General features: G+C 35.5%; 1 protein-coding gene and 1 pseudogene across 1 annotated transcript; one reads left to right on the top strand and one right to left on the bottom strand.

Annotated features, from left to right (window-relative positions):
- Window positions 1-5,538: 5,538 nt before the first annotated feature.
- LOC115989952 lies at window positions 5,539-9,208 on the bottom strand (annotated as a pseudogene).
- Window positions 9,209-25,407: 16,199 nt separating this feature from the next.
- Window positions 25,408-25,947, top strand: LOC115989951. The gene has a single exon (XM_031113815.1). It carries the CDS (start codon window positions 25,408-25,410, stop codon window positions 25,945-25,947), a length of 540 nt encoding a protein of 179 aa, XP_030969675.1.
- The last annotated feature ends 1,189 nt before the right edge of the window (window positions 25,948-27,136 follow it).

The following is a 27,136-nucleotide window of genomic DNA, read 5'->3' as shown; positions in this document are numbered from 1 at the left end:
TGGCTTTGGCAGGGCTGACAACCAGCCTCCATCGTTAAATCTATAAAATCTGCATTCCTACTTCTCTTGCACCCATCTTCTACTACCACCTCTGTATTTAATTCCTGATGGATTCTTTTCCTCAAAACTGTCCCATTTGTGTCCGTGGGCTTGGTCACTTCCTTCCTAGTTATAGATTTTGATTTCCTACCACCTCTGCCCCTGCTTGACCTTCTCTTTGTCTTATCTAATTGCTGGGAGACACCCATATGAAATGACATATTTGAATCATCCACCAAAGCCCAAGACTGATCCGCCCCACAAGATTCTGATTCAGGTTCACTTCCTTCTCCCATTCCCTTCCTAGTCTCAAATCTTGACAACTCGGCATCAATGTCATCCAATTGCTCTTGAAAATCCTGATCAGTATTCCTCCTCTGCATACCCACCTCAATAACAGGGAGTTTATTATCCACCATAATCTGAGCTACTAACTGTGGGTTCGACGGACCAGAAGCAGCCATGCACGAGCTATGAACTTCACCCTCTTTCACACCTTCAACCACTAAAACTCCCTTCCCACCCTCAACATGAAAATCCTATTTGTGAGCTTCGAAAACACTAGCTGAATCAGTGTCATTCTCCCTTTCGGTTTGCACATTTCTTCCCCCTCTTGGAGTTTTGACCGTGCTTTGATCACCAACCCCATTCCCCTCTTCCTCAAAACCTACTACCCGAACCACTGTTTTCCTTGCAAGGTTAGGAGTAGTGGCTCTCAACCACGAGCCAAATTGTTGCTCTATTTCTAACAAAGGACCCTTCCTCTTCGTCCAAATAGAACATTCCCTATCCATATGGGTCAACTTCCCACACCAATAACAGAGGTTTGGTAACCTCTCATATTTAAAACTCACCCAGCTCTCCTTGCCATTACCCAGAACAATTTTCCTTCCTCTGCACAACAGCTTGGACACATCAACAGCCACTCTAAAACGCAGAAAGTTGCTGCCCTCAAACTTGTCCTCCTCCTGTATACTTTCATCCACCTTTCCAGCCACAGAAATAATATCTTTTGCTGCCTTCCAAGGGAGACCGAGAGGCACATCATGAATCTGAATCCACATATTTGTATGATCAAAGACAAGGTTTCTGATATCAGCATGCTTCTCCACCTCTTTTAGTGTCACAAGGTGTTTGTCAAAGGCCCAAGGCTCACCCAGAATAACGTGATCCACATTTGCCCTGTCCAAGAAAACAAAAAGAACTCTATGGTTCCCCATGTCCCGTACTTCAAAACCCTTCCTAGTCCTCCACAGCATCTTAAAGGTACGTGCTATTGCCTCCATATTAAGAACACGTCCAGTATAAAATCTTGTTGCTACAAAGAACTCACCCTCTTCCATGCTATCCTGCACCACGAAACTACTCCCTTCAGCATCTGAGAGTGAAAACCTTTCCCACATAACCGAGAGCCTGTCCATTCTTCCTGGGAGAAACGAGTTTTCCTAACTTTTTAAGACAATACTATTAAATTAGCCATTCACCTAAAATTGTGCATCATTACGGATTTAGACGTATGTTTTTTTCCCTTTTGTTTATGACCTTGGCTCTTTTTTTTTTTTCAACCGTTTAAGAGTTAAGATATGATCTTTTCTGATAAAAAATATTCTTCAATTTTTTTTCATTTTTTAAATGATCAGCAACAATATCTTCCATATCTACGTCATAGATAACTTTTTCTTCCTCCTTTTTTTTTTTTCAAACACAACATCTATCACCTGGATTGTGGACAATTCATGGGTCATGTTTATTGTAAGAACTCAAGCCCAACAGTCTTGCAAAATGGAATTCCTACCTTTCGGGGCTACCAGCGCATGCATGGACGAAGCCTAAATTTTAACTTAGGAGAGAGCGGGTGTAAAAGAGCCGAGCCAAGTTGATCTTCTTCTTCTTCTTCTTCTTCTTCTTTTTAGTTCAAATTTATTTATTTAATTTTATTTTGAATATGATCCTAGCTCAAGGTCATCAGGGCCGTCTAAATGCCTATGACCCTATTTGTACCCAAAAAAAAAAAAAAAAAAAAAAAAAAAAAAAACCTAAAGGGTCTTATGGCCCCCAATTGTACAAGAGCTCCCAAAATTGTATAAAAATGTCTTAATATTGTAAAATTAGAGTTTATTTTTATAAAGAAAAAAAATAGTGACTTTTGCATTTTTTTCCCCCACCTCCAATAAGGCCCCCAAAATATTGAACCAATATATAAACTATTTCACAAAAAAGAAATTATTATGAGTGCCGAATCATCATTGAAAAATTTTTCCAAACAACTTTTGAAGATATGTATATAAAACTTAAATACAAAAACTTAATTAGCAATTTTATATCTCAAAAAATAAGAATGGTTTTAATACAAAACAAATGTATATAAATAAAAAATCAAATAAATAGTATTTAATTAATATTTAGTATGAAATAATCCACTAGAAATTTTTGCCTTAGGCCTCATAATGCATTGAACTGGCTTTGAAGGTCATCACCAAATAAGATTATATATTTTTATGTTTAAGCTTGGTTTATTTTCTTGTCAAAGAAACTCAAGCTTGTTTACGAGCTACTTGATTAAATTATTTTTTTTCCCCATATATAGTAAAACCTTGTCTCAATTTTTTACCCCATTACAAATCTAGATTTTTTTTTTTAATACTAAGAATGGACTATTTATCTTAATAATAAACTAAAAATAATAATTTGATGGCATATGAATTATTTAGATATTTATACAAGTCTAGATAAATATATCTGTTAGACAATTATAAATATAATATATATATATATATATATATATATTTATAGTTAAATCGAGTCTTGTTATCATGAACACATTATTATGTTTGAAGTTGACTTTTTTGTTAAACAAACGAACAAAAACATGTCTTTCTTTGAGTTGAGAAACTCAACTCATTTATCGCCCTATGAGGGCCAAAGTATAAAATAAAATAAAATAAAATAATGTAAACTAGAATCTATATAGTATTAACAAAATATCAAAAAGGAAAAATGTTAAAACTGCTACTATTACTAAAAGTTTACAAACTAATACAACAATGAACATAATTAATACCAAATCAAAAACATAATAAATGGAAAAGATAAAAACTACTATCAATTTCACTACATAATGTTTATAAATTGATGTCATAATTAATGTGATTGGTGTGGTGTCACATCAACAACATAGTAAATAAATTATTAATTACTTTTCTGTTTTACATTTTAAAAATTGATAGATCAGTTTGTAAACCTTATGCAACATAAGTTATAGTAATTATGACATCACTCAAAATAGATTTATTTGACCAATCAGTAAAAGAAAAGATAGAAAATAAATGTTTTTAAATTATTTATGTGGGAGCATTTTTTGCTCTAAGGAAACTCATGTTTATCCTTAGGCAATTATTGCTGGTCCCACATTGGAAAGATGGCCTTCCCTTTCCTAGCTTATAAGGGATGAGCCAATTAGAAAGAGTACCACTAGTTTGGTTAATTTATATATTTTTTTAAAATAAATATTATAATTAGCTTTATCATAATTTACAAATCAAATATAATTTACATCTATTAGTTATAATCTAATAATATGTCAAATATTTAATTAAAAAAATAATTAGTATTACTAAGTAAAAAAAAAAAAAAACCAAAACTTTTAAGAGAGCCAAGAATATATATAACTTTGTTTAGCTTAGAGCATTTGTATCAAGCTAGTCAAACTAGCCTAATATTAAAAATATAACTAATGAACCTAAAAAACCACACAAATCAGAGGCGTGAAATTGTTCATTGCCAATGCTAAATGTTTTTTTTTTTTTAATAAATTTATAAATTTATTCATTCACATTTCTCTCTCTCTCTCTCTCTCTCTCTCTCTCTCTCTCTCTCTCTCTCTCTCTCTCTCTCTCTCTCTCAAATTGATCAGATTAGAGGTGTCGTGGCTTGGTGGTGGTGTGAGGTACTTCAACCTAGAGTATGGAGGTGGGGGAGCTCTGATCTAGTTTGTGGAAGTGGTGGAGCTTTGATCTAGTTCATGTGAGACAATGTAGCTCACAATGGTTCTCTTATTTGGGAGATTTTGTTGTGGTGGTTTGTGGTAATTTCCTTTAGATAGGTGGCTTGGTTTGTTTGTGAGTTGGGTGATTTTATGTTGAGAGAGAGAGAGAGAGAGAGAGAGAGAGAGAGAGAGAGAGAGAGAGAGAAGAAGAAGAAGAAGAAGAAGAAGAAGAAGACCTTAGTGAGAGGAAGAGAGAGGGAGAGGGAGAAAAAATAAGTGAGGTAAGAGAGAAAAAACAATAAATAATAACAAAATTAAAAGACAAATTATTGAGTCTGATGTAGGAGTATATATAAACAGGATAGTTAAAATAGCATTTTTGACCAAATTTGACAAAAAATGCTACTAGGCTAATGCAAGTGCTCTTATATTAAGTTTTCCCCACAGTTTTTGGAAACCGAAAAGCATACATTAAAAAGTTAAAAACCACCTTGGGTAAAGCTACATTGTAGTTTTCCTTTTCAATAAAACAAAAACCTAAGAGGTAGATCAACTAATTGGCATCTCCTTATATGTCCATGACATTTAGGATTTAAATCCTTCTTTTTAATTATTGAATTATTTTTAAAAAATGCATGTCATTAAAAATAGACCACCATTCAATTAAAAAAAAAAAAAAATCCACCACATTGCTTTGTTTACTACTTAAACAAGGAAACTAATTCACATAAAAAATAGAGTTCATTCTCTAAACTTTATGTAATAGAATTTCTTATTTGAAATATTAGGGACAAAATTAAAAGCTTTTAATGCGTAAATTTTAAGAACCAATAGTGTTTTTGTGGCTTACGCATTGTGCACTTAGATCCAAACCAAATTGCCTTTGTTAATTCACATTGCATAAAAAACTTTGATCAAAATTGGTATCAACTAAGCTACCAGTTAACCAACCAATATAGAAATGCCTATGTACTGTGTCGCTCCTAATACTAGTAACTGGCTGGTATGAGCTCGTGACACCTCCCTAAATCCCTCCATCTTTGTCACACACACCTAAATTGATTATCATATTTTCTCTCTCTCTCTCTCTCTCTCTCTCTCTCTCTCTCTCTCTCTCTCTCTCTCTCTCTCTCTCTCTCTCTCTCTCTCTCTCTCTCTCAAAATCACCACTAAAGACTAACTCTCTACGTTTGGGAGGAGGAAAATGAATGTTAAGGAATAGAATGAAAGGAATAATTTTGAAACATGTCTTCCATTCCATTGTTTGGAAATTTTATCCAAACAAGCTATAGAGAGATAAAGGAAACATATGGTACAAAGTGTAACAAAAAAACACGTACAAGAAATTACACATACAAAACTATTCATCTTTAGCATCATTTACAAAAGAGAAGTACTACGTTCACAACATTTTCATCACAAATCATAGGTGGCTAGTTGTTATTTGTTCAAATTTGAATCTATCACTAAGATTACTTTTTTCCCTTAACAATAACAATCAGTAACAACTAGTCCTAATTTCTTATATCACAGAGCATTTGCTTAGGATAGTGATCAAACTCATGCCCCATCACAAGAAAACCAAACTCTTCATTTCCCAAATTTTAATTAACCAAAACATCATGACATCCAAGATGAAACTAAGATAAAGATTCAAACAGTAAATTGCAATACTGACACCTGAACTAGTTATCTAAGACAACTGCAAAATTATCAATGCCACAATCAGCTTACCATGTAAAATATTTCTTTGATCCGGAAGTTACAGTCAATATTTTAAAGAAAATTCCTTAGTATAGCATATGAAGTGATGAGACGTGTCACTAACACTGTTTACTTTACAATTTAGAAGGGAAAATAACTGGAAGAAAGGAGAAGCACAGGAATTACATTATTTTCCATTTTTTGGTTATAAAGAGAAATTAGAGAGAAATGAGGACATCTATCTTTGGTATCTCTTACCAATTGTAGTTAACTTTCTTTTCAAATCTCTCCTAGTTTGAGTGTAAAACTTTGGTGAGCCAGAACGAAAATGTGTCAATATCTTCCATACACATTCTTTTCTTTTCTCTCTCACTTGACAAACCAAATAACAGCACAGAAGGGAATTTAAAATTTTTCTGTCCTTTTCTTTTTCTAGGGTCAAGGTGTGAAGCAAAGATCGGGTAAATGACACTTCTAAGGGCACTAGTGCAAAGCTAGAATGTGATGTAGGACAACCACACTAACAATAGAACAAAAGATAAACCCTAGGAGTCAGCACCTAAGGGCTGCTTGGAGTCAGCACCAAGCAAACTGGAGTCGGCACCAGTGAAAGAAAACACACGTTTATTTTTAATAATTCTCAAAAAACTGTCTTACAATAATCTGAAAAATTGTTTAAATAGCCAACAATAAAAAAACCCTAAAGAAACCCTAATTATTAAATGTTCGGGCTTGCTTAATTTCAAGCCCAATAACTAGTATGCTCCATCCATAAGGCCACAGGCTGGGCCGTCTTCTTTTTGCTCTTCCTCCTATACGTGTGTGTAATTGGGGGCTTGTACCTCGTGTCCGCACCAGAATGCATACCAAAAACAAAAAAGGACCTTGACTTTATGAGAAACAAAAAATTTAAGAGGTATGATCCTATATTTATCACCAACCATTCTCACTATCTCACTCTAATCTATAACTCCTAAGAGACAGAACTGCCAGAGCATGTTAATCCATGGATTAAGTACAGAAGATTAAGGTTGAGAATAATTTCTGTGATACACAAACCAACCTCATTCTATGTTATTATTTACTCATGTCTGAAAATACAACATAATCATATGAGAGAAATCTAAAGTTGAAAGAGAATCAGAGGACCATTCAAAGTTCAAACAAATATGTCAAGCTTATTAGTCAATAATTAGCATTAGTATTAAGCACTAAATCTAAATCAAATATTCCTAATTTACATGGACCCTAAGGTTTAAATTTTCCACAAAATAAATTTTACAGTTTAGCTACACAGAAGGACATGTCTCTAATCCAATATACTTTGACAAAATGTAAAAACCAAGATTGTCCCAAAAACGCTCACCACAAGAAATAAATATTCCTTGTAAGTTATACCAAAAGAGTCAACGCCAAGTTAGAAAACAAAGAGATTTAGAACTTTCACTTTGCTTTCCTATATTTTCTTAGCAACCAAATGTTTGGAAAACACATGGAAAATACAGTTTTGTATCTCATACAAAAACACACTGTGAAAATAAACAGATCTACTTCATTCATATGAGATAATATGCAACATCTGAATTTTAGAAACAAAGAACAAGAAAACGTATCTTGATGCAACGAAATTCAAAACAAATAAAGATTGAACTTGGGAAGACTTTCAATCTTCACTCCAGTTCCACAATGTGCCCAAGATGTGTGGTCTCTCAATCAATTCTATACGTACTTGTTCAAGAGAATAACCAAGTGTCTTGAGAAAAACTGATTTTTTTTTTTTTTAAATCATATGTATATCTTTTTGCACATGGCGATTACTTTATTTAATAACTTTTATTAAATATATAACTGATTATCTAATTGAGTTAGCCTTTTAAGCCAGCACAATTGGGCTTTAGTGTGTGACTTGGAGTGGGACCAAAAGACACAAATAAAGCTTTAGCTCCAATGGGCTTTGGACTTATCTGTCAACTCTTGACAAATTCAAAGTTACCATTAATTATATTTAATACCACCTTATTAATAAATTATATCCCAAGACTTTATTAAACATTTAACTTTTTCATGAAAATATTCGTTGTAATGCAAATTTATAAAATATATAATTGTCACTTAGAAGATTATTACATCTTGATCCTTGATTACTTGGTTTAATCCTCTAAGTTATTCATATATATTTTATGAAATCTAATTTCATAAAATATAAATTTTAGTAACACTTTACTAAAGTGGTTAGGCCTAACACTCTGAATAACCAAACCCATTAAACTTATCTCAAGAGAATATTTTATATCTCCATAAAGAGACTATGAATTTCATCTTGAGAATATGTGTTCCTTCAACATTATGTGTGGTTGCCTAACACACTGAACCATTTGTTTAGATTTCACTCCTGATATATTAAAGCAACCTACATTTCATGATTAGGTTCACTATTTCTTCAAGATTGAGAATTCATGTAAATGAAAGTCGTGAGATTTATTATTCATTTGACAGTCATTAATAGAATAATAAATTTCACAGCGGTCCAGTTCAATATGTCTTATACACTTAAAACATATTAACATATCAATTAGAAATCTTCACTTCCATGATCAAGACAAATCATCTTAATTGACATGTTATAGTCTTCACAGATGAAATGCCCAATTTCACCACCGACTACGAACTAAGATTTTGAGTTTACAAAGAACTTTTGATTTATATTTTCTGTGACTAAATCACATAAATCACATACTATATAAATCACATGCTATGTATCTCAAGGACTATATGATAATGTCCAAATATTCATGTTACCATTATTTTAGATAATAATAAAATAACTTTATTACATATAATATAATGTCATACATAGCATACAATAGGATTTTAGGGCACTAATCCTAACACCAAACACAGCAAAATCAAAGCAAAGCAAGTAAGAAACACAAAAAACACATACCTTTAACAGGATCAATATCCAAAGCCTCAACATCAACCCCATCATCAAACTCAAACCCACTTCCTAAATCAATCTCACTCTCTAAAGCCCTCTTCTCTACTCTCTTCCTAAACTCACTTCACAGCAAAACCAAACAGGTCTCTTCCTAGACAAAAAGCAGAGCCAATCACCTTCAGCCACGTCGCCCTTCTCAGCCTTCTTGAAAACCCAAATTTCGCCACTCCTATGTTCCCTCACCCACTTGGGATTCTTCCCAACAACCTCGAACAAAACCTTGGAGTACTTGGACCCAGTTTGGCTCTCACCATTTTTCACTAGTTCAAACACAACGTGGCGACGTGACACTGTCTTCTTTTCGTGTTAAAACCAAAGCCTTGTCCAAATACGACCTTGTCCTAGGAATGTGCAAACTAGTACCGGAGCCAACAAGACCGACCAGCATCGACCTTCCTACTCCGCCATTGCAACCGACCAATGGAGTCGATGCCTACGATCAGAATGCAAAGGGAGTTCCAATACTGGTGCGGTGCAGTCATCGGAGCAGCAAATCCGAAACTGAGTCTCACCCAACCGAACCGATACCTATATATATATATATATATATATATCAGATGTTTGGATAAGGCATCGTTTCAACGAGTATCCATTTTAATTTTTTTTACTAAAATGTCGACGTATTTTGTATTATTATAAAAAAAAATAACACAAAATGACACCGTTTTATGCTAGGTTTTCAGATTTCCCTAAGTATAAATTCACTCTATTCTTTCTCATAACCCTTAACTCTCTCTCTCTCTCGCTCTCGCCTCTCGCTAGCCTAACGCCTCGCCTTCAAGCTTTCGCCATTGGCTTGACTGGCCTCTACAGCAACAGCAGGCACTCATAGTCACCAGCTCATCACGGGCCCGTGGCAAACCATCGGTAAGCCATAAGCCCCTCTCCTCTCTCACCTCTCGGCAAAAACAAAGTCCAAAGACTCCAAACTAAGCTTATCATGTTTTTTATCACTTTTTCAGCACTTGTTTGGTTTCAGTTGTTTGGACTCAATGATAATAGTAATAGTATAAACTATAAACTTATTAATACTTATCATGTTTTTTTTTTTTTTTTGAGTAAAATGTTTTTTTTTTTAATCAATTTTTCGGCACTTGTTTGGACTTTGGAGTGTTACATTGTTACTTTAGCCCACTTAATTCTTTAAGTAACTTACTTGCATAGTTGGATTGCATGAGCTAGCTAATTAGTGACTCGGTGTGTCACAGTCTACTAAGTAGTAAGTACTAACCTTTTTTTTCTTCAGCATTTTAATTTTTGAAGGAGACGAGATTGAGAGAGTTCTTGCTTTCAATCCCTCACCGAGAGGTAATCACTAAACATTAATCACTCACTATATTCAGCATTTTCGTTTTAAATTTTTAGTACTTAGTAACAATTGCTTTAAGTTTATATATATAAAATTAACTTTTATTTTATATTTATATTGAGAATAATATAATGAATTCCTTGTTAATATCAGTGACATGAATTGTTGAGTAATGACTAATGATTGTTAGTCTATTATTGTTGCCTTGTTGTAACTAAACTGATTAGTTATTACTATTATTGGATTTGGTTGTGACATTCATTGATTGAGAGTGAGCTAATTGATATTATATTTGCTTGAAAAATTATAATTTGACATTGTTATGGAAGCTTTGTCTTTTTCTTGGTTGGAAATTTTTTTAGTAGATGGATGTCGATGCTCCACCTGGATTTGGTGCCCCTAGGGACCCTAATCCACCTCCACCTAACCCTAATCCACCTAAACCTGCAGAACCAATTGGTCTTGGTGCATCACTTCCCCTATTGTCACCTAAACAAGGTGGTAAGGACCCGTCTATAGTATGGCAGCATTTCATTAAGTTGGTTGGTCCTTATCCCAATAAGCCTTGGTCTGAATGCAAGTAATGTAAAAATCAATATAATTGACATGGTAAGAAAAATGGTACTTTAAGCATGTTGCAACACATGAAGGTGTGTAAGAAGTGGCCTTTTCCCCATGATGATAAGCAAAAAACTTTGTCTTTCCAAGCTAAGAAGGAAGGGGAAAGTGGTTCAAATGTGTTAGTGGTTGCAAACTATAGTGAAGAGAGAATAAAGTTGGTGTTGGCAAGGATGATCATTATTGATGAATTACCTTTTAAATTTGTGGAGTGTCAAGGCTTTCAAGAATTTATGGAAATAGTTGAGCTTAGGTTTCCTATTCCCCATCACACTATCATTGCAAGGGCTTGTATGAAGATTTATTCTAATGAGGTGGATATTTTGAGAAGGGCTTTTATTGGGCAACGAGTTTGTGTGACAACGAATACTTGGACGTTCATACAAAACTTGAACTACATGGTAGTTACCACACACTTCATTGATGGGGATTGGACTTACAAAAAAAAAATCTTGAACTTTTGCCCTATAGCTAATCACAAAGGGGACACCATAGGTAGAGCGGTTGAGTCATGTTTGTTGAAATTGGATATAGACCAATTGTTTACAATTACCGCGGACAATGCTAGTTCTAATGATGCGGCAATTGATTATGTGAAGAAGAAAACAAAAGAAAGAGATAGTAGCATATTGGGTGGTAAGTTCATGCATATGTGTTGTTTTATGCATATCTTGAATTTGATAGTGCAAAGTGGGTTGAAGTCCATTCATAAATCAATTGCCAAGGTTTGGAATGCGGTGCAATATGTGAGAGCCTCTCCCACAAGGTTTGAGAAGTTTCAAGAATGTGTTGAAAATGAGAAAATTAAAGCCAAATGTTTGTTGTCCCTTGATGTGCCAACAAGGTGGAATTCGATTTATCTCATGTTAGATTGTACCTTGAAATTTGTGACAGCATTTGATAGGTTGGAAGAGGAGGATGGACATTACAAACTTTATTATTGTGAAGTGGATGGAAATGGGAAAAAGCCCATTGGTCCTCTTAACTATCTTGATTGGAAAAATGTCAAGACCTTTGTGAAATTTCTTGGCATATTTTATGAGGCAACACTTAGATTTTCTGGGTTCATGTTTGTCACTTCTAATACATACTTCCATGAGCTAATTAGCATTCAAGATCAATTGCAACAGTTGTGTAGTGTTGATGGGGATCCACTTTTGAGGAGTAAGGCGGTACAGATGAAAAAAATATATGATAAGTATTGGGGAAGTACAAATAATATCAATTTGATACTTTTTGTTGCTATTGTTCTTGACCCAAGGTATAGATTGAAATATGTCAAGTTTTAGTTTAGGGAGTGGTATGGAAAGGACAAGGGGGATGCAATGAGCTCTAAGGTTCAAGATACATTGAAAAGGTTATATATGAAAATAGTGGATCAAAATGAAGCTTCGAGTTCTAGTGGTAGTGGTAGTGGTAGTGGTGCTTTATTGTCTAGGGACTCCAGGCCAAGTATTGGTAATGCTTCATTGTCTGATCGTATTAAAAACTATAATAATAGGTTTAAGTAACATTTGATGGATGAGGACATTATGGAAAGCAAATCTGAGTTGGATAGGTATTTGTTGGAATCTTCTGAGGACCCTGATGTGGAAGATTTTGACATTTTGATGTGGTGGAAAATGAATTCTTCTAGATATCAAGTCATTTTCCACATTGTCCATGATGTGTTGTCTATTCCTATCTCTACAGTTGCATCCGAGTCTGCTTTTATTACAAAGGGGTGTGTTTTGAATTTGTTCTGTAGTTCACTATCTCCTAATACAGTTGAAGCCATTATTTGTACCCAGAATTGGTTGAAGGATGCAAAGAAAAAAAGACCAATAAAGTTTCGGGAGTGCATGAATAATGTGGAGAATATGGATGGTTTTGAGATTGACACTGGTAAAAATATATATGTTCATTTTGTTTGTTGTATGTATCAATTGTTTATTTATTTGCTTAATGCTTAAGAATTATTTTGTTTTGAATGGGATTGTAGAAATTGCATCGGTTTGCCCAATGCCTATGGAGGAGGATCTAAGCACCGTTGTGTTGGATGATGATGAGTGATTTGTTACTCTTTGCTTGGAGTTAGTTAGTAGTTAGTATTATGTAAGTATACTTGTTATTATCATTCGTTTGTACTAATTATAAATATTTGATTGTTATTAACTCGTGTTTATTTTGTTTTGTTTAGTATTTTGTAGGAGTTCTAGAATGATGCATAGTGCACAGACTTACGGGACAAAGGATTTACAGGAATTAGCATTCTTTTGCTTAAATGCTAATTATATTTGTATATGTTATTGGTAGTGAACTTTTCACTAATGGTAGTTATTTAGGTACTCATGGGTGGGATTATCATTGAGGATACAAGCGATTAGCATTCTTTTGCCTAAATGCTAATTTAATTTGTATATCTTTCTTTTGGCATTTGTGGACAATGACAAATGGTTCTGTAATACGTTATTAAGTGGATACATTAACACTTATTGTTATTGAAACTGACACACATAGTGACACTAGTGATATTATATGCTACATGATAGTGTTTTGGGAGATGAACTCTTATTCAGGCAATTTCAAAACACTTTTGCATTGTGAATGAAATGAAAAAAGTTGGACAGTTTGTCATGTGTGAAACTGTGAAATTTGGTTAGTTTACTATGTAAAAATTTGTACAAATTGTTTATGTGTGAATAAAATGATGAAATTCGGATCATTATTGTTTGTGTGAATAGATTTGAACAGTTTGAACATATTAAACAGATTGAACAGACTTTTGAATAGATTGAACAGGTTTTTGAACAGATTTTGTGTGAACAGGTTGAACAGAATTTTTTATGAAGTTTCTGTGAAATTTGAACATGTTTTGTTGTTGTTTTTTAAGTAAACTGAACAAATTTTGTGTGAACAAGTTGAACAGATTTTTTTATGAAGAATTTGTGAAATTTGAATAGATTTTGTTGTTTTTTGAATAGATTGAATAGATTTTGTGTGAACAAGTTGAACAGATTTTTTTATGAAGAATTTGTGAAATTTGAATAGATTTTGTTGTTGTTTTTTGAATAGATTGAATAGATTTTGTGTGAACAAGTTGAACAGATTTTTTTATTAAGTTTCTGTGAAATTTGAATAAATTTTGTTGCTATTTTTTGAACAGATTTTGTGTAAACAAGTTGAACAAATCTTTTTTATGAAGTTTCTATGAAATTTGAACAGATTTTGTTATTGGTTTTTGATGAGATTGAACAGACCAAACCGATTAAACCAAGTTGATTACTGTTCAATTAGCTCGGTTCAATCTTTTTTATATATATAATTTTTAATGTTTCAAACAGACCAAACCGATTAAACCAAGCTGATTGAACTGCACCCATCGCTATAGGTCAGAAAACCGACCCTAATCAGTATGCATCAATTTTAACTATGAGAAAACTAATCCCTATCGGTTTGGTAACAAATTTGACAAAAAACCGAGCTGATTGAACCGCACACACCCCTACCTTGTCCCCCACATTTTGGAACTGTCTTCTTCTTCAACCTCCATAGCTTCCTAACTGCTTCAACTAATTTGTCTTTTTGGGTCTTATTGCTTTGATTTAATGTATAATCGAGCATGACCTTTAAGTTCGGCTTAACCTATCTAGCCCAAAATCTAAACCCATCTCGCATTTTTTCCCTAAAGCCCAAATATCTCACTAAAGCCCAATCAGATATATACATATACCTCTCCCTCTCTCCAAAGCGCAATCAGATTTCGCCTTATGTATGTGTGTATATACACAACCGTAGCCCACCTTTTTTTTGGGGGGGGGGGGGGTGGGGGTTAAAAGAGAAAAAAAAATTTAAGACTAAAAATGTTCAAAATACTATTTCGGACCTAGTTTATACTTTTCCATTAGAATGGAACATTTCGATTCTGGCCAATTTTATTGTACATTTTCAGCGTTACTATTAAAAATTATATATAATATTATATCATATCAAATTTCTTTTTGATATGATATAATATTATCTATATTACTATTTAATGGGCTTTCCCTGTTTGTATTCCTCAATTTTGATGCCCAAAATACCCTTAAATTGATAAGTTTGTATAGCTTAAATAGTAGGGTTAGACATGTAAAATTACTACTTTAAAAACTCCTAATTTTTAGCTAAATATTAAAAAAAAAAAAAAAAAATTTCTTGCCTCCCCATTTCTCTCTCACATTAGTTGTCAAGTACTAATACGACTTTTTTTTTTTTTTAAGAAATAATAAAATTGTTTTTTTTCTTCTGCAAATGTGCTTTTTCTTTTTTTCTTTTTCCACCTGTCCATTGTAGACTCCACTAGGCTGATTCATTCTATAAAATCTCCACGCTCCCAAAGCTGTAAAAAATGTTGGCACTTGGCAGTTAGGAACACACAGTGATAGGCATAGCAGTTGGCAGTTTCACACGCACACACCACACCTCTCTACTTTTCAATACTAAAAAAAAAAGAAAAAAAGAAAAGAAAAAAAAGCTGTCTTGAAAGTCGAAGGCCCGTTTGGTAACTAAGTTTGAGTAAGGTATTTTCGGTGTTTTTGATATACGTATGGGAGAAAAAGTGTGTTAAAATGTGTGTAAGTGTGTTTGAAATGTGAAAAATGTGTGTTGAGTAGGGTTACCAAATGGGCAAACCCTCAAAACTCAAGTCTTGAGTCTCTCCTAAGAATTTATTGAACAATGCAAGACAATGAAGAAGTTGTGGCAAAAATCAAAACAAGTCTAGTGCCACAACTCGCCCATGTGGCGAGTTGTAGTTAGTAGAGGGGTGATGGTGGGTCCATATAGAGACACCCCTCCACCAATCATAACTCGCCACATGGGCGAGTTGTGGCACAAGTTGTACCACTAGACTTATTCCAAAAATCATCATCTACAACCTCATTATCCTAGGTGCCTTAGGTTTCATAGGCAAGTTCGTTATCAAAGACGCCCTCAAATTCCACAATTCTCTGTATTACAGCAAATTATGTTTTCTTTTATGAGTTGCCATTTAGTATTTGTTTTCTTGTATTTGGTTTATATTAGGTTTCCCTACTTTGTTATCGTTGTCCTTTCCATATTATTATCTTTTCTTTTCTTTTCTTTTTTAATCCTTTTTTTTTATTTAATAATTTGGTCAGTTTGATGAGCGTTTAATATTTTCTCTAATTAATGAGTCCTTTTTAAAGAGTGGGAATGACATATATTTTTGTCTTAAAAAAAAAAAAAAATTTAGTGTATGTGTTCTAAGTGGTGTTCTCTCTTCCTCCTATTATTTTTGTATGTTGTTTTTCTTAATATTAATAAGTTTACCTATTCCATGTTTCAGATGTAGTGAATTATTTTACAGTTTTACTTGATGTAAATATTTTACTTTTTTACATTGATCCATCAACTTCTTCGTAATAGCTTTTTTAAAGGTCATCACATGTATTTTGTAAGTAGTTTTATTGTTACAATTTCATTATGCATTTTCAATTTATGCACTATTTATAAGATTTATTTGGAAGATCTTTTTTTTCCTCCCCCTAAAGGTTAATTAAACCAATAGAATTGGCAAAAATGGATAACAATTACTGAATACTAGCCTCTTAGCATGTGCGTGCTCAGAGGTTTTTTTTTTTTTTTTTTTTTTTGGTGAGGGTTAATTTAGAACATTTATTATAATTTAGGATTACTACATTTTCCAATAAATAAAAAATTAAAAAAAAAAACCCTAAGGGTGTGATGAGTATTATGCCTTTACAGGTGAAATAATTTTTCATCATACTCCTAGATTTTTATTTTTATTTTTTTATTTTTATTGAAAAATGTAGTAATTTCAAATTATAATAAATACTTTAAATTAACTTTTACCCAAAAAATAGAAAAGCTTTTGAGTACTTGCATGCTCAAATGTTAGTAGATTATAAATATCCTTAATTTTATAACAATAGAAATTGTGCTCATTTAAATTCCCTCACAAATACACTAACCCAACCAAAATTTTAATTATATACAGTTTATTTTATATATAATTATAATATAAATTATATAAATTATTATATATATTTTATAACTTATATATAATTTATAATATTATATATATATATATATATATTATATAATATAATATAAAATGTGTCCAATATAGTTAAGAATAATACTTAATATACAGTTTTTCCTCCACCTCCGTGTGGCTCTCTTCTCCACCTATGTGTGGCTCATCTTTTCCACCCTCGGGTGGCTTCTTTTACCCTCTTTTCACTATGGGCTTTTCCAACTGGTTAGAGATTTCCCATCTCACCATCTCCCCTTTTCAGTCCTCAATCCTCTATCCCATTTTATTTCTCCACTCCATAAACAAAGCAATCCTTCCATCGAGATTAGCTGGTACAGCCTTCTTGTCTCTTGGGTGGGGTCTCTTTAGATCCTATTCTGGCTTGACTTGTAAATCTTGATAGCTAGTGGGGTTTGTGCTTCTCAGTTGATCCAGCCGGGGCTCATAGCTGTCAGAAGTCATCTTCCAAGGCAAAGTTCTCTAATTTCAGGTATGGTTTCAGTTTATAATTGTTTTGTTGAGATGGTAGTGGTGGTGAACTGTGCGTTTGATTAGTGTTGTTGCTTTGGGCTTTACCATGAGGATCTTAGCCTGGAATTGTAGAGGTGCTGACAAGGCTCCAACAACCATAGTTTTAAAGGCTTTGGCGAAGAGAGAATGCTCATATGTGGTGTTTCTTTCCGTATCAAAAGCCATTTATTCAAAAATGAAGTATATTAAAGGTAGTTTGTGTTATAAAGGTTTCTTTTGTGTGAAGCTGATGGGAAATCTGGGGGTTTAGCACTATTTTGGAGAAATGGTGTAGACTTGGAAGTAATCTATGATAATAAAAATATAATAGTATGTTTGGTGTATTCGGAGCCAGCTTCAGAAGTATGGATGCTAATGCTGGTGTATGGTCCTCCCCAAATTGCAAATAGAGAGGGGTTCTGGAAGCTTGTTAAAGAGATTATCTCATCATATTCTGGGCCTTGGCTTTTGATGGGAGATTGCAATAGTATTAGTTCAAATGAAGATAAGAGAGGTGGCTGTAGCCTGTAGTAAAGGAATTTAGTCATCAAGAGCATTTCAGAATTTTATAACTAGTTGAGCTGCTATTGAACTTGGCTTTAAAGATCATAAGTTTGCATGGTCTAGAAGATGTGGAGGAGGAGGCATTATTAAAGAAAGACTAGATCAGGCGCGCTGTAGGAGAAACTTCTGTGTGTTTCCGTTGCATGCTTCTTCACCCTCATCGTGCTGTAGCCAAGAGTCAAGAGTGGCAACTGATGTTCCCTAAAGCGGGTGTTAGACATCTAATTGCCCCATCATCCGACCACTTACCAATTATGCATGACACTCATTTGGAGATTTGTAATCTAGATAGACCATTTCGGTTTGAGGCAATGTGGACAAGGGATCCTTCATGTGCAGAGGTCATTGATAATGCATGGCAAAAAAAAAAAATTGAAGGCCCTCATTGCTTTAAATTAATCAGGAAAATTCAGCATACAGGTACAAAGCTTCGAAGGTGGAACAAGACCAAATCTGGCCAAACAAAAGTTCGTATTCAGGAGATTGAGAAGAAAATTGAAGAGCTTCAAAAAGAAAGTCCAAGTCATGAGAATATAGAAACAGGAGCTAGCGTATTTTTAGAATTGGAGTTGTAGGGGGGCAAAAACCGAGAGAGGGCCCAATAGATGGGCTGCATCTTGGGCCCAATATAATTAATTTATAAAGATGGGTGTGCGGGCCAACGCTTGGGCTACTTGGATTAGTAACTTGAAGAATAAAGACAAAAGAATGAGTCTATGATCTGTTCAATAGTAATGAAATCTAAATGAAAGCAGAATTCTTATATTGGGCCCAATATAATTAATTTATAAAGATAGGTGTGCGGGCCAACACTTGGGCTACTTGGATTAGTAACTTAGAGAATAAAGACAAAAGAATAAGTCCATGATCTGTTCAATAGTAATGAAATCTAAATGAAAGCAGAATTTCTCAGGCTGATCGAGAATTACTTTTACACTTAAGAGAACTTTACAATTTTTGATCTAAGTCTTTTTCTCTCTTTCTTTCCAATCCCTGTTCATGTGGGATCTTTCTCTTTTTATAGCCATTTGATTTCTATCTCAGCCTTCCACTTAGACGGCTACTAATCTTTCCTTTGATATTTGTCCCATCATTGTCTTATCACTGGTGGTTCAGTGGGATACAAGTTGTATGAATACTGTTTATGTGTTATTTTGTCATTAATGCCGCAGATTAGGTTGTTGCAGTATATTTAATGCAGAAATGATAGTTGCTTTATTACGAAATTTCCACTCCTTTTCTCCTGTATCCGCTGCTACGACCTTCTTCGGTTCTCTAGTTCTCAGTTATGGTGGTTTCCTCTTCGTCTCCCACTGGACACCCCTTATGGTGCTTCCTCGGTCGTAGGGGAGCTCCTCGGGTTTAATTTGCTCGTTGGTCATGTTGGGTATCTTGGCTGGGCTGGGCCCAGTTTGAAGGTGGTCGGGCCCGATCAGCCTTCAGGCCTATGTTGGCAAGGGTGCCACTCCCAAACCCCTCACAGGAGAAATGTCAAACTAGAGAAGAAATTAAATTGAAGCAAAAATCTCGAGAACTTTGGCTACAAGAAGGTGACCGAAACTCAAGGTTTTTCCATACAGCAACCTTAATCAAAAGAAGAAGATATAACATTTCAGAAATTTTGTTGGACAATGGTCAGCGTATTATGATAGAAAATCCATTGAGGTATATTTTGAATCTACCTTTCAAGAATTGTAGAGCTCCTCAAATCCTTGCTTTCCAAGTGACCTTGAGAATCTAGTTGCTTGCATTTCAGAGGCAGAGAACGCTGAACTTATTCGAATACCGTCAGAGGATGAGATCCAAAAGACAGTTTTTGAGATGAATCTCATGAAAGCTCCAGGGCCTTATGGGATGCATGGGTTGTTTTATAAGAAGTATTGGTATATTGTTGGGGGTCAAGTAGTGGAGGCAGTTAGGAAGTTCTTTATACAAGGATGGATGTTTAACGATATGAATCATACATTTATTACATTAATTCCCAAGACATAGGGTGCTTGTAAAATTGGGCAGTTCAGGACGATTAGTTTGTGTAATTTTTTCTATAAAATCATTTCGAGAATCCTAGTGGCCAAAATTAGACCTCTCTTGGGAAAGTTGATTGATCCAGCTCAAGTTGCCTTTACACCTAATAGAAACATTGCAGAGAACATCTTGTTAGCCCAGGAAGTGGTGCACTGTTTCTCTAGCTTAAAAAATTTCATCCAGTTAGTTTTTCACTGTATTTCATCAGTTAAATATACCCTCTTACTGAATGGGGTTAAATGACCTAATATTGCCCCATCCAGAGGTCTTAGATAAGGAGATCCTCTATCTCCCTATCTTTTTATCATTGGAAATGAAATTCTGGCTAGACTCATAAATAGAGAAAATTCCCGTGGCTCTATTAGTGGGGTGAAACTATCACCGGCAGCGCCAGAAATAACCAAACTGTTCTATGTAGATGATGTGCTTCTCTTTTGTAAAGCTAAGCAATCTGAAGTAAGGCTGTCATAGTCTGGTTAGAATATTAATCTGTAGAAATCCAGTATTTTTGCTTCCAAAGAAGTTCATGCCCAATTTTTGACTCAAGTTTGAAGACACAGGGTAGAAGAAGTTTTCTCAGGGAACGAAATACCTAGGAGTTCCACTATTTCTATCTAGAAACAAAACGAAAGATTTTAACTATCTCAAAGAAAGATTGGAATCTAAGATTGCCGGTAGAAAGAGCAAAAGTCTGTCTTGGATGGGGAGAGCCATCTTGATCAAATCGGTAGCTCTAGTAATGCCATCCTATGCTATAACAACCTTCCAAATTCCAAAATGTCTATGTGAGGAGATGGATGTGCTGGTAAGGAAGTTTTAGTGGAATCCTTCTAAGGATTCAAAACACTACTATTCTCCTATGGCTTAGGATGTGCTTTGCCAATCAAAAAAGGAAGGAGGTTTGGGCTTTAGTTCATTTGCAGATTTCAATCTTGCTCTTCTCTCAAAATTACATTGGTGGATTATTAATAAGAAAGAAAGCTTCTGTATTCAAGTGTTGAGAGCAAAAGTATAGAGTGGATAGAAAATGACTTTGAGCGGAACCAACTAAGAAAGCTTTTTGGTCTTGGAAAGGCCTAGAACTATCAAGGAAAGCGCTTCATGATGGTGTTTGTAAGATGATTTATAATGGTGAAAGTACATTAACCTGGGAGGATCCTTGGGTTCCAGATTTGGCTGGTTTGAAACCGGGGCCAAAGTCACCTGAAAGTGTAGAGGCATGCTTAGTGGTGTCACAGTTATTAACCCCAAATAAAAGGTGTTGAGATGAAGTTAAGGTGGATCAGCTGTTCGAAGAAGACAACTAAAGCCATTAAAAAGATTCCAGTAAGAGTTGGAACCAAGGAAGACAGTTGGGTTTGGAGAAAGTCCCCAAATGGGATTGTATCAGTCAAATCTGTCTACATGGATTTACTCGGGTCATCCACTAATAGCTGGATGGATCCTATAAAAGCAAAGATATGGAAAGCCAAAATTCACGAGAAACAAAACATTGTTGCTGTGGAGAATAGCTTCAGATATCCTTCCAACAAAGGATAAAATCATCAGATTTAACCCAAGCATTGATCCTTCATGCCCTTTATGCTGTATGTCTCCTGAATCAACTCTCCATGTTTTTGTTTATTGTCATGCAGCTAAAGCATTGTGGTTCAGAAGTGGTTCAGGTCTAAAACTTGATGCATGCAACTAAGTTCTCCAAGTAATTTAATTGAGCTATTGTTATCCCCACCTATAGGATTAGCCACCGTTTTTAACTCAGAGGCCTTTTTGCTTTATGGAATTCTGATTTTGGAGCAATTATGGAGGTCAAGGAATTTAGTTCTATTTGAAGGGGCTTCCTTGGACTTTGGAAGATCCTTGCAACTAATCAAAAGAAGATTCCAAGAGTATTGGGAAGTCAAACCTGTTGTTTCCTCCAATCCATCACCCCAAAGGGCAGCAACTTGGTCTAATCCAAAGAAAGGGGTAATTAAGATTAATTGTGATGCTGCAAGTGGCTGTGATAGATCGTATATTGCTATTGTTGCTAGAGATTGAAGAGGGACATTGGTTTTTGCTCTCTCAAAATGAGTAGAAACTAATATCTCTGTCCAAGCTGAAACTGAAGCAATCAACTAGGCAACCCAAAAAATTAGTGTCACACAATATTAGTCAAGCTATTGTTGAAATTTATGCTAAGATTTGTATATATGCTATTAACCAACCATCCATAGCATCTCCAAGGAGGATCTAGGTTCTATATTCAAACACAACCAAGTTGGCAACTCTTTGTCAATCTATTTAGTTCAAATGGGTTCCTAGAAAGGCAAATCAAGCTAAGCATGTTTTGGCTTTTAGGTCTCTTAAAAATAAGCAATTAGGTTGTTTTTTCTTAGCTCCACCCCTTCTGTTTTTTGTGATGTATTAGCTGTTGAGCAAACTAAGATTATGGTTTCTAGTTTATAGTTTTTGTACCTTCTTTTTGTTTGTAGTTTCTGTTCCTTTGTTAATAAAAATTTGTTGATTATCCAAAAAAATGTATCCAATATAATATGTTGGGCCTTGTAAATAATATGTCCAACTGACTTATTGTATGGGCTGGGGCCTTGGCAATCAAAATATATTGGACCTTGCAAATAAACCAAACCCATCAAATTAACTTATTAAGTGAGTGACAAACTAAAATTAAACTAATTAAATATCTAATTAAAGTAAAATTAACTTATTGAGTCACAAAGATAAAAAAGAGTCAAAAACCGTACCCCACTGTACCCCATATTTAGTCACTATCACAGTTGCCTCTCTTAGGTTATGTTTGGTAACAGTTTTTGTTTTCTATTTTCAAAAACTTATTTTTGGGAATATCAATAGAAAAACAATTTTCATGTATTTTTAAAATCAAAAACATGTTTGGTTAGTTGAAATTAAAAAGATAGTTTTTTGAAGAAAAAAATAGAAAATATTAAAATATGTTGTTATCAAGATTTGAACTCTAATGTTAACTCATTAAATGAGTTAGATTCATTAAATTAAATGTGTGTTTTTATTGACTTTTGAAAATTAGAAACTGAAAACAGCATTTTGCATGTTTTTAGTTTCCATCACAAATTGAGTTTTGAGAACAGTTTTTGTTTTCTATCCATTTTGGGTTGCCAAACAAGTTTTTTAATTTCAAAAATAGAAAATTGTTTTTGAAAACAGAAAATAAGGGGAAAAAATAGTTACCAAACATACCCTTAGTCTCTCTCACACCCCTGACCTAGCTGAATCTCTCATCACTACTTGGGAGTACCGTTGGCCTCCCCACACTGGCAACAAGGCTCATTACTCTCATCAACTTTGTTTCTCACTACTCAATACTCATGGTATGAATCATCTTCTCTCTCTCTCTCTCTCTCTCTCTCTCTCTCTCTCTCTGATTTTTATATGTAATAAGTTAGGGTTTTGAAAATATTGATAACCCGCTCTTTTTTGTATTTTGGATTTTGTTTAATACTTAATCAATGCTTTTTTTATGAGATTAAAGCTAATAGCCTAATCATAACAATGTAAGATGTTTATTTTTTCTATTTTTATATGCGCATAAAATTGGGTTGTGAAAAAATTGATAACCCACATGCCTTCTTGCTTGTGTTGGTTGGTTTCTTTATTAAAAATTAAAATTTTAAATACTCTATAGGTCATGTGCTTGTTGTGATGCTAGGTTTATACTTTATAGAATATTTTTCTTTTGTTTAAGTTAGCTACTTTATTTATTTATGGGTCCAGTTAGTGTGAGCCCTTAGGGCACACATTAAGCATTCATTTTGGGAAAGTTTTTATGGGAAATTGAAAAAGCTATTAAAACAGTGAATTACTTTTTCATTTTTCCATAAAAAATTTTCTAAAATGGTGTACTAATTGATGTGCAATGAAAATTCATTCTAAGTCTTTTCTCACCCATAGGCGTCATCCAAAGAAAAGACAGGAAGAAGGGAGATCCTCGCCTAAGTTCAACCTCGTCCGTTCGTCCTTAAAGGACGAACGAGGTTACTACACTACGAACATGTCTCTACCAGGTGTGAGAGAAAACGTACTGTCGCTAGTTAAGTCCAACCGTTGTGAAATGCAGACTTAAATAATCTAACTTCCACAGCAGTTATGGAAATTACCTCTGAGCCTTTTGGATTCCTCAACAAATGGAACGGTTACCAAACAAGTAACCGCTCCCCGCATGCTATATAAACGCTTGCCAACAAAAGAGTAAGGGATTCTAATTCTGATTCTGATTCTGAGACTTCCAATTTACTGGGAATCACAAAAAGGCTAACTTTATCATCGGAGGTTTCTTGGCCGGCTTCCACCGGTCTCCTCTGATTTTCTGTTTGTTTTCTCGGGATTCGGTCACAAACTCATCAACGCCCGAGACTTTCAGCCCACTGATATCACAAGATTCATCAGTTAGTGCCGTCTATGGGAAAGATTTTCTAACGTTTGAACTTCATCGTTGGATTCTGCGATTTCTTTCTCTGACAAAGGGCTAAAATGGTCTGAAAAAGGTCAAGGGCTACTAGCCCAAGCCCTCAAGAGAGCAGGGGCGACCGTCAATCGGTGCCTGCCATGCAACCACCTTCTGTCCAACACGTGCAATCCATGGCTGCCACTATGGCAGAGTTAACCCGCCAGAACCAGGAGTTGGTTAGAGAACTTAATATAAGGAGGCAGCGTCATGATGGAAACACTGAAGGATAGGCCTAGAGTCAAGATGGGAGGAACGTTGAATTTGAAAGTCAGTCAAGGGGTACCACTTCAAGGAGGGTGCCTCACTTGGAAAGGGAAATGGACCAAATGAGAAGAGCTATGGATGAGATGAAGGAGAGTATGAAGAGGACGAACCCTGTAGAAGACTTGGTTCACAGAACTGATTCCCCCTTCGTGGCTTCTATCAATGTTCACCCTTTACCACCCAAGTTCAAGATGCCTTCCTTAGATTCATATGATGGGACGCGGGATTCGTTTGACCACATTGCCACTTTCAAAACTACCATGCACCTTTAAGGGGTTTCGGATGAAATAATGTGCAGAGCTTTCCCTCACAAGTGTGGTTTAGCAAAATACCTCCAAGCACAGTAACGTCCTTCGAGGAGTTAAGTAAGTTATTTGTCAACAATTTCGTCAGAGGACAGAGGCACAAGCGTTCCTCGTCCAGTTTGCTAACCATAGAACAAGGAGAGAATGAAAGTTTGCGGTCCTTCATCATGCAGTTCAACAGGGAAGCCTTGGCAGTGGACGAGATGGATGACAAGCTCCTTTTGGCGGCTTTCCACAATGGGGTTCATTCTGACTTGTTCATCCACAAGTTATATGAGCAGGAGCCTCAAACCATGGTTGAACTTGTCCATTCAGCCCAGAACTTTATGAATGCAGAAGATGCTATCATAGCCAAGAAGAGGAAGAGAGTTGAGAAAATGGAAGCTAACCCTACTCGCCATTCAGAACAAGGTCCTCGTCCTAAAAAAGGACGAACGGAAGACAAGAAGGATTGAGACAAGAAGGCGAGCCCCTCAGCACGAAGTCAACAGTATACACCATTGAACGTGTCGCTCGAGCAAGTCCTAATGCAAATCAAGGATGATCCTTCCTTGAAGTGGCCAGAGAAAATGAAGGGAGATCCTAATAAGTGCACTAGGAATAAGTATTGTCGCTTCCATAGAGACCATGGGCATGATACGGACAAGTGTTTTGATCTAAAGCAGCAGATTGAGAATCTTATAAGGCAGGGAAAATTGAGGAGTTTTCTTGGACGAGACCACAAGGACGAGAAATTCAAGGGAAAAGCGAAAGAGTCATCACGACCACCTCTCGAAGAAATCAGAGTTATTATAGGGGGAAGCTCTACAGGCCAGTCGTCCAAGTCCAAAAAAGTATATCTGAAGGTGGTGCAAAGCGTCCAACTCTCTAGACGGTCACCCAGAGAAAGGACCACGGACGAACAAGCAATCACGTTCACGGAAGATGAAGCTGAAAGAATTCACCATCCTCACGACGATGCTATCTTCATTTCCTTGCTTATTGCTGACTACACAACCAAAAGGGTGCTAGTGGATAATGGAAGCTCGGCAGATATTTTGTATTTTCCAGCTTTTCAGCAGATGAGGCTAGGACGAGACCGTTTTCGTCCAGTGAATTCCCCCTGGTAGGTTTTGGTGGAATGAAGGTGCAGCCCGTGAGTACTATTACATTGCCAGTGGTAGTGGGGGCATATCCACAGCAAATCACCAAGGATGTGAACTTTCTTGTGGTAGACTGTTTGTCCTCCTATAACGCCATAATTGGAAGGCCAACTTTAAACAGTTGGAAGGCTGTTACATCCACCTACCACTTGTCGGTCAAGTTTCCAACAGACTATGGAGTAGGACAAGTACAAGGAGACCAACTAGCAGCAAGAGAATGTTACCTGGCCATGTTGGCCACGGACGAGCAAGTTCATGCCATGAATATTGAGGAAAAGAGGGTTGTGGTAGAACACATTGAAGTGTTAGAAGATATTTCTTTAGATGAAAATAACCCTGAGAGGTGTACTAGGGTTGGGGCAGATCTAGGAGGAAGGGTTAAGGAGGACCTCGTCCAGTTTTTGAGGAAAAACATAGATGTATTTGCTTGGAGTCATGAGGGTATGCCGGGTATAGATCCTAATGTCATCACCCACTGTTTGAACGTATATCCTTCCTCAAACCCAGTGCGACAAAAGAAAAGAGTGTTTTCCCCTGAGAGAGACAATGCTATTAAAGACGAAGTTCAGAAGTTGATGGCAACGAAATTTATTCAAGAAGTGTACTATCCAGATTGATTGGCCAACGTAGTAATGGTAAAAAAGGCGAACGGCAAGTGGAGGATGTGTGTAGATTTTACTGATCTAAACAAGGCTTGCCCCAAGGACAACTATCCATTACCACACATCGATCAACTGGTGGACTCTACTGTAGGCCACAAATTACTTAGTTTTATGGATGTTTTCTCAGGATACAACCAAATACGGATGAACGAGGCCGACCAGGAGAAGACATCCTTCGTTACTAGTCAAGGCTTATTCTGTTATGAAGTTATGCCCTTCAGTTTGAAAAACACTGGAGCAACATACCAACGACTGGTCAATCACATGTTCCGTCCTCAGATTGGGCAAAACGTAGAAGTCTATGTGGATGACACGTTGGTTAAAAGCTTGGACGAGTGTAAACATTTGGACGACTTACAAGAAACCTTCAATACGCTCAGGCGATACAGTATGAAGTTGAACCCCAACAAGTGTGCTTTCGGAGTAGCGTCAGGGAAATTTCTTGGATTCATGGTTTCACATAGAGGGATCGAGGCAAACCCGGAAAAGATTAA

This window comes from Quercus lobata, chromosome 5 (genome assembly GCF_001633185.2).
Source record: "Quercus lobata isolate SW786 chromosome 5, ValleyOak3.0 Primary Assembly, whole genome shotgun sequence".
NCBI classification, from domain to species: Eukaryota; Viridiplantae; Streptophyta; class Magnoliopsida; order Fagales; family Fagaceae; genus Quercus; species Quercus lobata.
This window is presented reverse-complemented; position numbering and strand designations above follow the sequence as displayed.

Excerpts from the sequence above, each read along its gene's own strand:
- LOC115989951 (XM_031113815.1), top strand. The coding sequence starts at position 25,408 with ATGAAGGGAGATCCTAATAAGTGCACTAGGAATAAGTATTGTCGCTTC.